This window comes from Melospiza georgiana, chromosome 3 (genome assembly GCF_028018845.1).
Source record: "Melospiza georgiana isolate bMelGeo1 chromosome 3, bMelGeo1.pri, whole genome shotgun sequence".
NCBI lineage: Eukaryota > Metazoa > Chordata > Aves > Passeriformes > Passerellidae > Melospiza > Melospiza georgiana.
In genome coordinates, this window is record NC_080432.1 from 57,403,990 (window position 1) to 57,422,583 (window position 18,594).

The 18,594-nt window shown below is 36.7% G+C and overlaps 1 protein-coding gene across 3 annotated transcripts in view; it reads right to left on the reverse strand.

Moving 5' to 3' along the window:
- Nucleotides 1–18,594, reverse strand: part of ARID4B (AT-rich interaction domain 4B) — an 88,092-nt gene that overhangs the window by 24,581 nt on the left and 44,917 nt on the right. For all 3 annotated transcript variants that reach the window (XM_058020774.1, XM_058020775.1, XM_058020772.1), the window contains exons 9-16: nt 15,116–15,195; nt 13,437–13,510; nt 12,466–12,611; nt 8,058–8,130; nt 6,927–7,021; nt 5,728–5,825; nt 5,255–5,522; nt 4,091–4,263 (exon numbers count right to left, since the gene is read on the reverse strand). In XM_058020774.1, coding sequence (XP_057876757.1) covers nt 4,091–4,263; nt 5,255–5,522; nt 5,728–5,825; nt 6,927–7,021; nt 8,058–8,130; nt 12,466–12,611; nt 13,437–13,510; nt 15,116–15,195 — 1,007 coding nt within the window. The remainder of the gene's footprint in view (nt 1–4,090; nt 4,264–5,254; nt 5,523–5,727; nt 5,826–6,926; nt 7,022–8,057; nt 8,131–12,465; nt 12,612–13,436; nt 13,511–15,115; nt 15,196–18,594) is intronic.

Consider the following 18,594-nt stretch of genomic DNA (forward strand, 5'->3'; position numbering starts at 1 on the left):
AGAAGTGTTTAGGTTTTTTAAATTCCTTAAGGACATTTGTTCGTGCATTCCTTGGAGAAAATAAAAAAAATTAAACCATTTTCAAGAGCAAGAAACAAATAAATTCAAGAAGTTTCTAAGGCCAAAGAAGGGCTTGTGAAAATGAGTCTGATGAGCAAGAACAAGGCAAGATCCAGAGATGGCAGCCTTTCCTAGTGTTAAGGCAGAACCTCAGCAACAAGAAAAATACAAGAACAAAAGCTCTTGCTATGTCTATGTACTGGAATTGGGATTCCTAAAAGAATTTTGCCCAGGCACCTCAAAAATCCGAAGATTACTCATATATAAGTCTGCTGCCAATTTTTGTTGAGAAGCAAAAATTACCGAGATTCTCAGCATTTAAACTTTCATTTCAGTATTAAGTTCTTGATAGTGGTCTGTTCCAGGTGCCTCAGAGCAAAGTGTTAAAACCAAAATAAAACACAAAACCAACAAAAAAAAATTCTCAATAAAAACTCCAAAACCAACATAGAATTAACTATCTGGGGAAAAAAACATCTTACTAATATTGGTTGTATAGCAATTAACCTACACTTTCATTTCCAAACTTCACCTACTATGAAATTTTTAAAGATTTACCTGTCATTTTATTAGCCTGTACTAAAAAACCCATACCTTCTAAAATCTCCACTAGGCTCCTGACCTCCATCTCCTTGGAACATATTCAATTGTTTATACTGTTCATTGTGTAGAAAAACAGTTCTGTTCCCCATTTGCTGACTTTGACTCAAGTGTTCAACAAGTTAAAACAGTTGATATTATTGGATGCTACAAAGGAAACAGCACACCAACCATGCAATGCTACATTTGATTTCCACAACATCAAGTTTGTAGGAACTTCTGAAGAAGAAGGATTTTGAAATTTCTTCTTTATTCATTGGCCAAGTATAACTATTTTTTGCATGTTATGGAAAAGGATGATTTACAAAATCAGTTTTGTAAAGGACCCTCTGGGACAGACTGGCTTTTTTTAAAACTTGTTTTAATGATCACAAGTTTTACAACCTGTATTGAGCACAGCTATCTTCCCCTAGTCACAGGAAAAAAGAAAACATAGAAAAAAGCGAACAAGAGAAGCGTGTACAGAATAAAGGGCAAAGTGGCCTTTGAATCTCTACTCTCAGTGCTCACAGATACACAAGAAACTGGCACTCTGGGGAAGACAGGAAGAGAAAGTTCAGCCTTTCTTCCTCTTCATCATATTGTTAAAGTCTGTGTAGGTGGAATCATACAATTCAAGTGGTAGCAATCTCAAGTTTGAGATGCATGGGATTGCACTGAGAAACAAAACTTGGAGAAAATAAACAAGCCTGGCTTCCAGCAGTATTTCCTGAGATTTGGAAGCTGGGAATTACATCCAGTCCTCCCATAAGAAAGTCAGCAAGAAGAAACCCAGAAGTTTTTCTATCCTCATGGTTCCTTGTGTCTACAGAAAAGGTACATGAACATGTCCAAAGTCCTACAGATATAAACACAAAGAGAAAACTCTAAAAGTTTCCCTAATATAACATTAGATTTAATTTGTTTAGCTATTTTGTTAGGACTGTGAAGGACAAATGGTCCATAACTTAAAAAAAATTATAGGAAGGCATTTTAAATACACCAAATAACAAAAGTTCAGTCTGAATTTCACACTGATCTATTTTGATTACATTTCAGGTATTGGTGTGTGTGATTAGTTTTCTACCTAAAAATGCCTGCTTTCATTTTGCATTTCAGTTCAACAAAGAACTCCAACCACAGTATTTCCACTTTGTATAAGTTCTTCCACTTCTAATCCATGAAGTTGGGTATAGGGAAGTACAACATTTAATACGATGCCCCATAAATTTCCTTTAAGCCTTTATGTTAGCACTTAGGATGACAGTGACATTTTTAAAAACTCTTTAAAGCTGATACAAGTGCATTTTGTACTCCCTATCTATCTGAGAGGGTAGAAGGGAAAAGTAATCATGCTAACAGTGCTACTACAGTAACACTGCTTATAAATACTTACAATTACCTGCTATAAGTGTTCAACTGTTGTAATTTAAATTATCCCTTCAAACACAGCATACCTCCCAGCAATGACCACATCACCACCTACACCTCTTTTTAGAGTTATTCTTTCCATTCTAAGCAACTCATTACAATCTTCCATGAGTCATAATAGCAAAAATACTAGTTGGAAGACTTTTCCACTCCGATGAGTAAGGAGGAGCAGAGGGAAAAGAATTCACTCAATTGCTATCAGGTGAATTGGGAAAACTTGAAAGGAAATTCTCTACAGATTTTTGTTGTTTTCATAAATAAAAAACCAGGAAGACTAATAACATTTTTGATGCAATAAATTATGCAAATTGACATGAACTGGGGTTAAAAACACCCCAACTTAAAAAAATTAAAATAAAGGATTACTGAAAAGCATATGCAGCTTTTAACTTTTCATGTACCATTTACTGCTGCAGCATGGTAAGCATGAAACCACCATACTTTTCAGGTATATAAATAAAGTAACATCACAAACATACACACATACAAATACAGAATTTAGAGAACTTTAAAAACTGCTTTTCTCTGAGCATTGCAAAGTTTTCCATCTATTTAGCTCCATATTTTGAAAGCAGCATTGTAAAATCAGTCTTTAATAATTCTGAAAATCTTGCAAACCTGTTAAAGTACAACTCATCTAGTTCACATTAAACATAGCAAATGCAACAAAGTCCAGCAATTAGTATTTTAAAAAAGAAAAGCTTACATAGGACACAAACAAAATCATATCCATAAAGAAAAGGCTCTTCAACTGAATTCAGGTAAACTTGGTTTTTCTGTATTCTGCATTTCTGAGTTACAGAAATCGTCAATGAAATCTCACTGAAAATATTCAGGAGGATAAAAAGCTTTAACAAAAGGATCATTCCAGAATCCACTAAAAAAGTCAAAATCTAAAATAAAATAACTACTACCAATAAATCAGAAATTAATATACTAAACCATGACATTCTAGCCACAATTTTTAATGGGCCAGAAGAAGCATTAAGAGCTAATAATATTTACACAGAAGATCAAGACAAGACAGATGATCTACTAATCAACAAAATTGCTGGAAAGAACAAAGGAATTACTGGTCAGGCAACAGATGGTATTAACTACAAAAAACCCAACAAAACCCAACACATCCCTGATAAACAGATTGCTGTGAAAGTATAAGGAAGTTTCATTATCTGCTTTCCCTCTTGTAACAGCTTCTCCCTTAAGCATCTATTACTGGGTTTTACTGAAGACAAATACTGTATTAAAAGCAATCTATGTGACCTCTAAGGGGAATTGTTGTGTTCTTAATACCAGAAATCATACTGTATGAGAGTTTTAATTGTAAGAATACGAATTGTTAACACACTGGGGATTAATGAGGACTATGTTCTGGTTGTAATTTTTTTGTGTGGCTGCTGAAAAACACTTGTGAGATTTTCCTGCATTGAAACAGGAAAACCTGCCCATTCCATGAACCAAATGATAAATGATTTACACAGACTCACTGATTAGATGGCCCTGAGCATCCCTATTATTTCCATCTCCTACTTTCAAAACACCTGTCTGAAGGTCTGCACAAGAGACTCCTGCCAGTACCAGGCCTATTCAACAGCAAGGCTGTTAACTGAGCAATGCAAGGTACTTCCATCTTTTCCCACGTTACACACCCCTGTCCAAAAGCAAAAGCTTGTGGCAAACCACAAGTTTGCCTTATACTTGTACCAAAATCAAGTATGAAAATACTCCTGGCAATGACCGCAATATTTTTGTATTAAATCAGATAGTGACCTATGCTTTGTATATTCTGCTCTCACTCAGCTTACATTTAGGCCTGGAACCTATAAAGCTTAGGGTGCCTTTTCCTTTAAAAACAGATCAATGAACTTCAATGGCCTAACCACAACAAAGTTATGAACACATTGGTCTCTGGAAGATACAAGTCTAATTAACAAAGGCATGTCTGATTTGAAGTTCAAATTACAAGACTAAAATTTAAAAAACGCCTATGTCTCATTTGATTAGAAACAGCATAACTTACCCTGATTTTTCTTTTTCTTCAGCATCTGCATTTACTGTAGAATTTTCCATTTCTTTTATCTTCTCCTCTTCTTTATCCTCCAATTTGATTTCATCTTCAGTTTTGATTACATTTAAGTCCTTTTCTTGATCAGGCTGAGTAAACACAGAATCTGGCAAATTTTTTTTGTTTCCCTAGGACAACAAAACCTTTAGTCAACTCACAAGGTGAAAACAAAGGATTTAAGAAAAGGCAGACAAAACACACCGAAGTCATAAGAGCAAGACAATGCTACGGTGTGGGGCTTGTCCTAAAATTACAGCATCTCTGCTGCTTTTCCTTTTGAAAGTCTTAAGCTAATCCTAACAGTTTAAAGCTGCAGCCAGGGTCCTAGCTTGTTTTATCACAATGATATTGGCATGCAGCTCTTAGACCTGGACTGCAAAGCAATCCCAAAGACAAACACTTCACAAAGCATGTTTCCATTTGGGATGCAGAAATACTAGTACTGGTCTGTGTGAGATTCCTCCCAGAGAATACCAGCCCACATTACAGCTGTGTTGCACACTGACTTGAGGAGCCACACTGCTTCCACAGCAAACTCCAAGGCCTGTACAGTGCAGCACATCAGTTTATGGCCCTGAACTTCCTCTGCTAAAGCCACTGAGTCAACAGTGGATTGTGAAAAGCTATAAACATTTGGTTCTCTGAACCACTAAACTATATTAGACCATGTGTACATAATATGGCCCAGGTCTTTGTAGAGCTTCACTGGTTTCACTGGAACACCAAAGTAACAGCAGTATTTATAAGTATTATTATGAGTATTTACATAGTTAAATGGATGATGAAAATATCATCAATATAGTTAGCTGTGAGCATGCATTACCCAGATAAAGATAAAGCTGGATACTAATTAGTCTCCATTTCACCCAGGAAACCCTCAAATAAATGAAATGTTGGACCTGTTTTCTAACAAGTCGGACATTTTGACATCATGACCCCCAAAAACATGCACCTAGGGTAAATACAGCTCAAAGGTCTTGTTCTGAATTAGGTTTACAGTGAGCTTTTGTCTTATTTTAAATCCATCATAGAAATTTCCATCTTTATATTAATTCATGGTTATTAACACACCAACAGACTTTATAAACAAGATACAAGATGAACTTTAAAATATATTACCAGAATAGAGGGCTTATCATTTTCTTTACTTTCATTATCATTCTCAGCTGACTTTTTTTCTTCTGGTTGTACTACTGCTACTTCTTCCTGCTTGCGCTCGTCCTTGTCCACTTTTATCTCTTTTGCATCCTGCTCTGGATCTTCACGCATCTTCAATTCTTTTTCTTTTTCACAGTCTTTACAAGGCTTGTTTGTCACTTTTTCTGGCAATGCCATTTGAAATTCAATGTTAGCTGATGTACAATATTCTTCAAAACCATAAAGATATCTAAAAAAAAAAAATTGTTTGTGATAAGCAAGTTTGACTAAAGAAGGAAAATCCAACCTAGAGAAGATAAACATGGGCAGGAGGTTTAAAGCCTTAAAACTGCATTATAAACAAAGAGTTACGGATTTTATGTTTATTACCCCTAACACAGCATCACTTCAGTTCACTGTAGTTTTAGCATAAACTACATGGCTTTATCACTTACTTTCTGTATGCACATTTAACATTATATCCTGCAGCTGAATTTAATACAGGGATTCCAAGATCTTGATAAACTTGCTTCCACACTGCTCCACTTTCAATCTGTTAAAGACAATGAAGTCATTGTTTTTGAATTAATTCACTGACAAAAACACTAAATTGATAAAGTTTACAGCTTCAGAAAATAAATGTAAGTAATTTACTCTGATCTATAAAATTACTATTTATCACACACACAGTATTTCACTGTAATGCAAACTGCTGTCTAATGTAATCACTTTAAGCAATTTAGCATTTCTGCAATGCAACAAGCCACAGCAGGCTTTCCTCTCCAGGTGGCATTAAAACAGAGGAAAGAAAATATAGCTATCAGAAAAATCAGTACATCATCTTTTCTTTTTATTTTATATTTAAAGTAATTCTTAAGCATCAGAGCTAGAATTTTAATTAAATTTGAAAGAATAAAAGAAGTCAAAGCATGAGCAGTACTCAGCCCTGGTAGTACTGCACCAGCCACAGTGCCTACCAGTCTGTCATTATGTCCTTGGCATGCCCTTTGGTGACAAAGACCCGTGATGTGCCCATTTCTAACCATCTGTGAAGGTAAAGCAGATGTACTGCAACACCCAGCACCACATCCTGTCCTGCCTGTCAGAAAGGCATCACTGCACAAACAGACCTCCTCAGCTGGCAGGCTACATTCATGGGAAGCAGTTCAAAGCACAAACAGAATCTGCTTGGCCATGAAATCAATGTATTTCAATTACTCCTCCCAAGACCAGTCTCAAATTCTTTACACTGCCCAAAATAAATAAAAATGAAGGGCCTCACATCAGGCCACTAAATTGGTTGTCTTTGAGATTTTACTGAGCAGTGACTCCTTTCACACGGAGGTAACAACTTTATCAGACAAATGTTTCTTGAAGTATTACAAAAACACATGTACTGGCTGATTTTTTTTGCAGCAATAATTAAACATGTTGAGTAGATGTGTAATTTGTTTAGCTTCTAACTAGTTCTGGTTCATGTTAAAACATGGCTTTTAGAGCTACAAGGTGTCTTATGCAGTCATAGTAGAAAACTTATACATCTAATGGTCCTGTGCTATTTATCAGTACTTCACAGAGTAATAAATTATTTCACAATAATAAACAGCATCCTCAGGTTTTATGGCTCTGGAGTACTCATCATACTAATACTCACGTTATCAAATCCTCCAAGCTTGTGTACAAGTCTGAATAATTTGAAGAGATTCAAATTTCTATATCCTAATACAGGTCGTTTGTTAATGGGAGTCCCTGGGTAACAAAAACAGTTGTTAGGGTGTTTTGAAATATTTTTTTCAGAATAACATGAAATTCACATCATATGCACTATTATTAAATACAATATTTTAAACTCCATCTCCTGCATCTGGTACTTTCTCTTCATTAAACTTAAACTCTACAGTCTTACTGAACTAGAGGGAAAATGGGTTCTGTTATTTAATGCATATATATAATGTTATTTAATGCATATATATACATTCTTCCATACATTACTGAACATGCAGAAATGATGCAAATTTTCTTGCTAACATATTTTTATTTCATCCACTGAAACAATTACATCTGAAACTGCAATAGTCCTTTCACTGATTTAAAAAAACCCAAACCAACTCTCAACAGGAGCAAACCCATAATGCTTCAAGAGCTGAAACTTCCTATGCTACTGTACTAGTAGTAGCTACCACATTGTCATCTCTTGTGAACAGTTTAACTCATATGGCAATAAGAAGATGCTAATTTAACCAGTTATAATAGTAATTTAAATACAGATACCCTCACTCCTGCCTTTTCTTGCAATATATAAAAACCTGGTAAAGATTTAACATAATGACTGATACTGGCTTTCAAAAACATCTCAGTCTATGGATAATGTTCATGCACTCAAGTTAGCAGGATTCACAAAAGAAAATTAGCACAAAGGAAATGTATTTTTCCATGACCTAAAAGATGTATGTGTCAGTATTTTAAATTTATTAAACTGAGAATATAAATTATTATGATTGAAAGTATTGAATGTTTGATTATACACACTATAAGTACACTATAGCAAACACAGTACAATATATGCAAAACATAATAGGATAGATATTTATATATATCCATTTATTTCTGAAAGCAGAAATCTGGGACTGCATTTTAGGAGATGAGTCAAGTGACAGACTCATCTTCCAAATAGAAGGGAAGACAGAAGGCATAAGTACAGTTTCCCTGTTTCCAAAACTGTACTGCAAAGCACTACTAGTTTACAGGCTCGATTTTTTAAAGTACTGCTCGTTAAAATGCCTACCTCTGTCTTCCATGAACTTGTACAATTGCTGAAGAAAGTTCTCGCGTTCTTCAGGAAACGGCTCTATTTCCTCCTGTTTAAAGCAATGCATGAAAGAAAACTGTCACCATTCTCAGTTACACTCCTTCATTAAGAAACATAAGGCAGTGATAACTTAGGTTTAAATGTTTAAGTTTGTTTTACTGTAGTCAGCAACAGGATATAGCACAGAGAGATACATGCTCTCAGCGCTATGCCACATGAAACCAAGTTTTATAAACTACAGTGTTTCAAAATACATAAAACATTGACTGTAAACATACATCGAGATTGGATTTCTGACTGATCACTGAAGTATCGTAAGTGACACCATAGATCAAGAGGTGTTCTCAATTTCGTCCATTTATGCAGAAAGTCTGGGAGACAGCGCTAGCAATGATCAAGAGATTCTATCAGAAATGTCAGCTCTATTTCTACTGCAGTTAAGTGACTCCTTGGTTCCTGGACAGACTACGTCACTTTCAGAGGTGAAGTCAAAGAGCAAATGGTGCTTGCACTTTCTTAGGAGTTCTAATCCACTGCACTGGCAAACCGCAGCCAATGGCACTGCATGCGAACTGCCATGGGGCACCAGCTGGGCGCGTGCTGAGCAGGATCAATCCCAGAACTGAAATAACAATGGATATTTTGGAAGTTCAGTTCATTGCACTAATAAACCTTTGTATTAGATTTACTTAGATTAATAAACAGTGCAGTTTCATAAAAAAGCACTATGGCTTACTTTCTAACACCTCATAATTTCTTTGGAAATGGGGCTTGTCACAACTAGCAGCAATAAGATATTAACATTTCAAATTCTGATGACTGAGCTACTGCAAAACAATACACCAAATATGAGTTGATTAATGTTTAATACTACCCGTGAAGTTTCCAAAAATAACTAGTTATTCAGTAATCTAAAGCAAATTATTTTTCTTTGGTGTATTTGCATTCCATGTTTAGAATTTCCATTCTTCAACAGTCTCCCTTGCGCTAAATATTAAAGCTTCACCTACCCTGAAGCAAGGGGAAAAAACATACTGTCTTTAAGGTCACACTAAGACAGTTGAAAAAAACAACTGAAACAGAGTATCATTACTAAACAGAACTGGGAAAAACAAACACACACAAAAAAAACCAAACCTCAAGCCCTCCAACATCTACTGAATCTATTTAATATAGAGATGTACAGCTGAAAATAAGGTCAGGAAAGGCTGTAACTATTATCAAGGAGTAGGGTTTTTTCTTATTCTGCACTTCCTCTTACCCATTAAACGCACGTGGATGACATCAGAGCAAACAGGCAAAAAAATTAAGAACCAGCATTCACAATATGCTGCAACAGCTACCCTTCAGGTATAGTTACCAACAGAAATGCAATGAAAATACTCCAATCTTGCAAAGGCAATGCAAGAGGAAAGTCTCTGCAAGGGGCGTTACATGATGGGCATTTGACATCCAGTGTACCAGCAGAGCTCAGAGCAGGCAGCTTTGATAGGCTGGGTAGAGAACTGCAACCAATATACTAGAGAGCCTTTTCACAGGGCAGGGGCACTACAGATTGGCACATCTAGCCCAATTCTTCTCTGACAGGTACAAGGTGGTGCTGCAGCTCTGCATGTAGTTCAGATAAAAGCCTAGTTAAGAACATTCATATTCCACAGGCCATGGAAAACAAATTACTTGTGGAATAAAACTCCAAAACTGCACAATTCTTTTAATTCTTTTTTTTTTCCAACTCCCACAGCAGGTACTTGGAACAGACTTTTACAAGCATTTGCTGGATCATGGAAAACAGATCATGAGCAGCTACTTGGGTTTCTCATGTTCCTCATCAGTAAGAAAAAACTTGCCATAACACATTAGTCTCACAGAACATTTAGGGGAGGGGTGACAGGGGGTGACAGGCGTCACTGAACAAAACCTTCAGGAAACCCAACAATATTTTGAGGAAGGAATGTTTTATTTTTAAATACAGGGGGAAATAAGGTAAAGGTGATGAAGAGGCTGAATCAAACACTCCTTTCCTACTATACAATCCAATGCCTGAAGGTATCCTTCTCTATCCTACATCTCTAATGTGATAATTCACAGAGGTGCCAGAATGGCAAGTCAAGGAACACTCCTTAATTATTTTTCCAGTAGAGAACAAAGTAACTTTCTACAGAAGTGTGCTAACATGGAAAGCCTAGGACCCTGCATGCCTCTGAAAAGCATTTACATTTTCTCAGAATCTCTACAGAGTCAGTATGTATTATACTTTACAAATAGTATCTGTTAATAATCTCTCAATCCACTCAGACAACAAGGTTTTCTAGATAATGCTTTGAAGCAGGCATATCACACTGTCCTATTTGCTTATTTTCAAGTTACACAACCAGAGTGCTAGCTGGTCACTCTGCAGTCCCTAATGCATCTATCTATGCTACAAGTCAAAACAAAGTGGCTTCTACACAGGATAATAAAATCCAGGAAAACAACAACAAGTTTTTTGCAACACACACAGTACTATAGTACAGCACTGGGAGAGAGGTCTTTGACATCTCTTTTACCTACCGTCAGATTTTGGAAAGCAAAGGAAGGCCATCTTCCAGTCTCTTCCATTAGGGGGGAAAAAACCCAACAAAGCAACTACTTTTCTCAGAAGATAAGTACAGAGGATTTGCATGTCAACTCCTATCTATATAGGATGGAAGCATGTATATAGATAGATATGAGATATAGAACAGCATCTATGTATGTATATACAGAATGGAGTGAACATGTATATGGCACAGACATATCTATTTTTGAAGTCCGTGGTGACATCTTTAAGAGCTTGGGTTTTCTGTTTTGTTCTGGTTTACAGGTAGTAGGACCACAAGGATGGCCTGGGGGAAGCCATCATGTCCTGGGATGCAGTAAAACAACCTGCAGGTGGCTAAAGTCCCAAGAGCAGGCCCACAGGTCCTGTTTGGGAAGAGATGCTGCTTGACAACCAGGAGGATACAGGCACAAAATAACAAAAAACAAGAGAAAAAGTTGCAGAAACTGCTCAAATATGGGTGGAGAGGAGACACACATGCCACTGACCACCAAGGAGAGCTAAGAAGAAAAAAGAGAAGTAAAAAAAAAAAACCAAATAATTTGCCTGTTTTAGAAACTTCATAGGTCAACAAATGGCTGAAATCACTGTTTACTGGAAAAGATATTATCACAAGAGGTGAGTGATACAGTAGATTCTAAAATATTTGTCTGAGATGAAAGCTATATGTCTAGCACATGGAAAGATTAGCTCAAACAAACAAACATGCAACTAAGAGGAGCTCAGGAGAAGGTGTTGAAAGAGTACAAGGTCAAGTGTTTACAAATGCTCTAGCTAAAGGCTCTGTATTTTTCACCTAAAAGTAGTGCAGGAATGATCACTACATAAAGATGATGTGTCATTCTGCATAGATAAAAACCTATCTACATGCATCATGTTCATAGCTGGACATGCTGACAAAGTTCAGAAATTGTATTGAGCCCAAGGAACTATTCCTTGCTTCTCAAAATACTAAGCAGAGCACTGACTGCCCCTTGCAAACTTTTGATCAGAGCTGGATAATCTTCTGAGTGCTTAAAGAGGAGGCAAAAAGAAATTATAAGCATGGAGAGGTGGCAAAGTCATAACTTCACACTTTTGCAGTCTCCCAACATATTTTAAAGAAATGAATGACTAGAAGATGATATACTATTTTCTGTTATGCCAGAGCCACAGTATCCACAGAGGATGGACTGAGGGAAGGACCCTAACAACCATTTAAGACCCAAACCAGTTCAGTTTCTTCTTCACAATTCCCCTACTAATAGGAAATTAAGTCTGCTGCACTACTGGTACTTGCTTGAAAATTAAGAGAACAGCTCTCAAACCCTAGTGAGAGAAAAAAGTGATTATGGCAGATACAGATTTAGAGTACCACAGGAAGGTACAGAGAAGTAAAAGGTTCAAAAGCCTCTCTTTCAGCCTCTCAGCCAGCTGTGAAATGAAATTCTTTCCTGGTCTTGATTTTTTTTTTCTGGACAGAAGGCTGGGGGTAAAGAACAGATGAACAGAAAACCAAGCATGAGGTGGTGACTCCATACTGCAGGAAAAAAAAGAGAAGAAAGGTGGAAGTGGAGTGCATGGGGGCTAATGCCTTGATTGAAAGTTCTGCTTCATTATACAGGGCAGCCAGAGAGATAGCATGGAGTGGAGCAGTTCCTCAGCAGATCAGGGAAAGAGCCAGTTACTCAATAATGCCTATGTTAACAGTGCTGCCTATGTTAACATGTTATATGTCCCCTAATGTTAAAAAGGCCTGCTTAAATATGTATGTCCCTGCTAATTTTTATCAGCTGTGTAACTATGCCCTTTGCTAACTTCACTTGCCTCTTCCTCACTGCTGTTATCCTCTTTTTCTTTTTCATCTTCTTCCTCTTCTTCAGCTTCACTGCTGGAGCTGTCTTCTTTCAATTCTGTTTTCCAGTTACTAGGAACAGTTCTGGTTTTACGGAATTCAAGTGCTTGGTCAAAAGCTGTAAAAGAACCAGCCTTTGTTAGCACTGCAGGAAGTATCAAGTTTGCACAAATATTTCAATTAAAAAAACAGTAATGAGGGGTGACAGGCAAAAGGAGAAGGAAAGACTGCTAACTAACAATTCCTCTCCACATTCAAAGATCCTCAACAACCACTGCATGTTGTTCATCCTTATTTGTCTTATCCAGTCAAACTGGCCTAGTGTTCTCTGTACATCAAGGCACTCAGAGATATTACCAGTATTTTTACCTTGTTAGTGTCTACAGACACAAACAAGGATCTTCTGCACAAGGCATATATGAAAATTTAACTGAGGAAACCCCTATTCAAGAGGTTTACACTGCAGTTTATACGTATCAAAAAAGGAGGGCAAGAAGGAAGAAATAATCACAAGCTAACTCTAAGAGTTTCATCACACAAGCTTAAACTTTCAAATGCACCCACAATTCCAGATTTTCAAAGCTCATAAAGGCAACTTACAACTATTAGGGGCACTACTGTGAGAATAATTCTATAAAGTTCTAAAGCAAAAGGAAAAATACACTGTATAGAGCCAATGTGTGCATGTTTGGCATGTCTACACTTAAAGCCAGTGCAGAGCAAGTGGGGTGTTGTTTTAGGGGGTTTTATTTAGTAAGGCTTTATTTGTTTGAAAAAAGTTCCTCTAACTTTCCATAAACATTCTCCTTCAATACATTATTCTATAACAAAAGATCCTGTATTGGGGGATCTTTAATACATGAATCAATCTGCCATAGATTTAGAGCAATTCACGTAACTAAGCAAATACACACAAGTGTTTCTCACAGGAAGTTATTTTTACCTTGTTTTAACAAAGCGTCAGGCTTTGGTGAAGTTTCACTGATTTCCCGGACATCTTTTCTTGGCACAGAAACACTGGAGAATTTAGAAAGTGTTAAAAACATTTAAAATATTTTAAAGGTAAACTAACTATACAATGCAAAGCTCCCATTAACATAATAATACACTTACTAAACACACATAAGAAGCATACAAAGTATATCTTGACAATTCTGTAGTGTTACTCTGGTACAGTGTTAGTGTCTGGATTAAACCCAAAACTTTTAATTAAATTGATTAAACTATATGCATTCATTGTGTGTTAAAGAAAGCATGCTACTTCCACAAACAGGTAGTTTCTGGAATCTCCCATATATGTAATACTTTAAACCCTCACATTAATCTAACATTAATTTAGAACCCTATCTTGCTTAAAGAAGTGTTAGTGTAAATTGTCAATATGAAATTAAAGACTTTCAAATTGAAAGAACAAAGCACTTTCTGATTTCTACTTTGTCTACAACCAGGGAAGCAAATCTGAATTGCAGCTCTGGAGGACAGGGGGGTGGGTGCTTGTGTGCACACATCTTGTGTGTCGCTATAGGACACGAGAGAACACAAGCACACCACCGTTCTCAAGGTGAAGGAAAAAAGGGAAGTTTTATTCTCTGACTCCAATATTTATAGTTTTACAAAAATGACAGTGGATTGGAAGGTGACAGTGACACCTCTCCAATGACACTGGTCAAACCAACAGTCCATCAACTCTCTCCTCCTCCATAAAGGAATGCAAAACAATGAGTTATTTACAGAAAGTGTGTGAGAAAGTTCACTACAATAATGTCAACATCAGAAGGCTTAGAAAATCTTAAAAAACCAGGGTGACACTTGTGTGTGTTCCTTGGGTGATGTGCACTGATGCCTGAAAAATTATCAAATGGTAAAGCAATACCCTAGACTTAGCAAGTAATTAAACCACAACAAAACTGTTAGAATATTTAAATATCCTTCTTGCAAAACATTGTGTTGAAGTGAACCAAGCACAATAAATAGCTGCAACTTTTGAAATAAAAACTAAAACCTAGAAAAAGAATTCTACTGTTGTGAGTTTAAGAACACAAAGAACTTTATTTTGTTGCAAATACCAGTCTGGTTTCCTATGTTTCTCTATCCTTTTTCCTACTTTGAGTAGCATTAGAGCTCTTTGCAAGGAGCATGATAAGATGCAGTTGTAGCCTAGACTGAGATAAACATATGCCTTAGTACCTTCCAACAGGAAAGAGGATTTCTGTGTGTGCACGTGGTGTACGTGCAGGCATGCACACATCCCCACTGACCCTCCTGGAGCTGGATAAGCTTACAGCCACATCCCTGAAAAGCTCTGCTCTACTCCAACCTCAGCAGGAAAGAGTTTCAGGCCATTCTTGAAGTCATGTAATACTGCTGGGTTTCCCACAATTTTAACAATGGAAGTAAAACTAAGACAGATAGATTTATGCATCCCATTAGTAATAATGACAAAGTTCAAGACTAATTTCATCACCATGTAGGCTGTTAACAGTTTTTTAAACATTAGAAAAATCTTGGCAGGAACTCACTGAGCTTACTGATGTTATTAATACTTTAACCAACACATCTCATATTACATTTCACTTGAGGTACAAATTTTGCTCAATTATCAAACTCAACATTCCTACTCACAATTTGCCATCCTTGAATGAGCGAACAAGAATATTGTCTTTTTTCACTGCAATATCATCACTACAATCTGGACAAACCACCTGCAAAGATATTACAATTGCAAAGTTTAGAGAGGAAAAGCTAAAACAAGAGAGTAACAGTAAATAGCAGTGCTTCTCTAAAAGCTTTTGTGCTCATTTCTCATTGGCAACCCTGAGATGAGAGCAAGTGAGATCCCCCAAAACACAGGAGCAATGACCTCCTGGAATTACTGAATGCATGAGGTCATGCTGGCTCCTAGAGGGAAACTGATGGCTGCTGCCAGAAACATAAGAACAGCATTCTGACAAAATGTCAATCTGTCATGCCTCTACAGCTTATTCTCCTCCTCATCCTAAAAGGACAGAAATTTCTCCAAGTGCTGCCACCTGACTTAGAGACTTCTTCTGAAAACTTCTGGAAATGGCAAAGAGGTGATCACACACAGTGTCAAAACCAAAAGCTAACAGGATTTATGAAATGCAATTTTATAAGAGAAGACTTACAAGTAATCTGCATGGGAGAGAAGAGCACCTCAAGTGCAAGTATTATGATAGCTTCTTTAACTCAAGAAGTAGACTAATCAAGTCTAGCATTGAGACAACATATTATTTGTTGCACTTTTAAAAGCTATTTCAGTTAAATCAGGATACAAGTCACTAATAAAAAAGCATCAAGAATTTAATAAAAAATTATATAAATAAACGTATATATTCAATTGCCAGAAAGTGACACACAAAAGCAACCCCTCTCCATCACTCATCTGATATCTCATCATGAGCATTGCTCCCTGAAAGTCAGGAAAATTCTGGCTGCTACAAAATCTCAAGCAGCAGCAAATGACTGTAGCCCTAAGCTATCCCAGGTAAATACCTCTTCTCTCTTATCCCAACTTTTGCCTTTCAGTCCTAATTTTCCAAATACAAAGATACTAAATGGCAAAAGTTGAGTTTTTCCCCCCACCTTACATAGGTCACCACCTACACAGCATTTTAGGAGCTAAAGTCACAAGTTCCAAGTGATTTGGAAATAGACTTACATATCACAAAGCACAGGCTAAATATGGTCCTCAAGACAAATAAAATTCAACAGACCAAGTTCCAAAATTCAATGCATTCTACAAAAAAATTACTTTAGGAAATGACAACTTTCTAACTGAAATTATGCTTGAGATACAGCTTGCAATATCAGGGTAAAAGACAATGATTATCATCCTCTATTTAAAACTGACAAGTGCAAACTCCTAGCTCCTTAAAGATGGAGAAAAGCTCTTCAGGCTTTAGCAACTGCTTTTCTAGAAGCATCAAGATTTTAGTCATCAGCAATCCATTCAGAGGTTGGAAAACACCTTACACCATAACCCCATCTAGTGCCTTTACATCAAGCCACATCACCACAATTTTGCCTGAATCAAGTTCTCAATTTCCTTGCAAAACAAACTCCACTGGAGTCAGAGGATGAAAGAGATGATCCTGTGTAAACTCAATTTTCTGAAAATGCTGCAGGCAGATTTCCTCACTGCACCTTTCAAAAGCCTTTAAGTACACATTAAAACTAAACAATACTATGAGGCTTTGAATAAGACTGAATCACACTCTTTGACATAAGGAGCAACTGTCAGACCCTTTTACAATTCTAGTTAGTCACTGTACTCCCCCCTTCCCCACAGAACTTACAAAAACAAGTGAACAAAAACCCCACCAACCCAGACATGTATGCAGAATTAAAACAATGCAGTCAATCATTGAGTCCTTAGAGTAATTTTAACCAAATTCAGATTTCTACACTTCTAAATTTGTAAGTGATAATCTATTTGGTTATAGGAGTGATCTGCAAAGTACTTGGTTTCCACTGCTAATCTTAATTGTTACCTGCTGTAAAGGTTTAGATTAATCCCTGAACTTGTTTTCACCTAATAAACTTGCACAATGTCCTCTGTGCTTATACACAAAGTATCTGTACATCATATCATTAATAAGAAATAATGCTGAGATACACATTCTTCCGCACATTAAACCTGAATTTTCATTACGTTATTCATGAAATTACCATAATACAAAGTTAATGCAAAATTTATCAGTAATAAGATAAGATTACTTTGTTGATACAGTAGAGGTAACCTGCTTACAAGGTAAAAAAATCAAGAGGCATAGCTATTGGAAAGGGTATTATAACACAAAAAACCAAGCCAAATGAAAAAAGGCAGCTATTTGAGGTATAAATCTACCCTTTGGCACAGCTTTTCTGGTTAAATGCACTATGATGTTTGTTTGCAGAGCTATAAACCTGATTACAAAAGTAAGAGTTAATCTAGGATAAGCTATTTCAGAGTTAACAAGCTTCACCCTCAAACTTTATCCCCCTACTGCTTTTCATTCGCTGCAGGAAGCTTTCCATGAAGAAGAAGCTATTCCAATCTTCAAAAGAAATACAAAGAAACAATTGTGTATCTTTAGTATATCTTTGGAGCAGAAGCAACAATTCAGCTCCTCTTTAGGGTCTGACCCACAGCTGTCATGAGCAGCACCACAGGAGCCACAGGCAAGCCCAACCCCTCCCAGAGAGCAGGCCATGGAAACTGGTACCTGGCATGGCAGAAAGGCAAACCCAGCAGTGTGACATAAAACTGCTCAAGCCACTTTCACTGCACACTTCTCTGAGTGAACTGTGAGGCAGGTAATACTGCATCCTCCTGATGACAGCCTTCAGCAAAGAAACATCTCAATTTTTCTTGTTTATCACCGAAAACTTCTGTTAAAGCTATCTCCTGCAAACATGGTACATCCTTGCTGTACATTCTGCCCTCTCCCTTGCAGAAAATACTTCAGTGCCTCTTTCTCTTCCACAAACTTCACTAAAAGAATTCCTACTGGAAAGCTGCTGGACTGCATTACAAGGCACAGCAGGTGACAAGCAGAAAGCTGCAATTGAGAGCTACTGCACATACTAAGAGGAGTTAAATGCTACTGTGCAGCATGGTTTCAAAAGCAGAGCACAAGTCTCCCTGAAATTAGATAAATGTTAAGCTTTCATTGTCAGAGAGGAATTAATCAAATATTAAAAATAAAATTAAAATTTAAAAGCATGGTTCTAGAAGGTGCCACATATAGAAATATATTCATTTTCAAATCAATCAGTAAGCCTACATGCAATCACTAGACTAGCTGTGGTATTTTTTTAGAAGTTGATTTCTTAAAAAGTGTCTTTAAGCCAGAATAAAGAAAGAGAAAAATACTGGTACTAAAAGGCTACAATGTAATTTTAAAGTAAATTTATTGTCAATATTTCACTACCTAATGTAATGACCAAGAAAAACACATTTGATTTTATTATCCAGCGTGTTTTTATTGAATGTTGAAAAATCATGTCTATGTAATCACTAAACTTCCCCTCTCTCTGTACTTTATATTTCCTTCCTTGATAAAACTCAGTTATTTGGAAAATTGATATACAATAGCCTA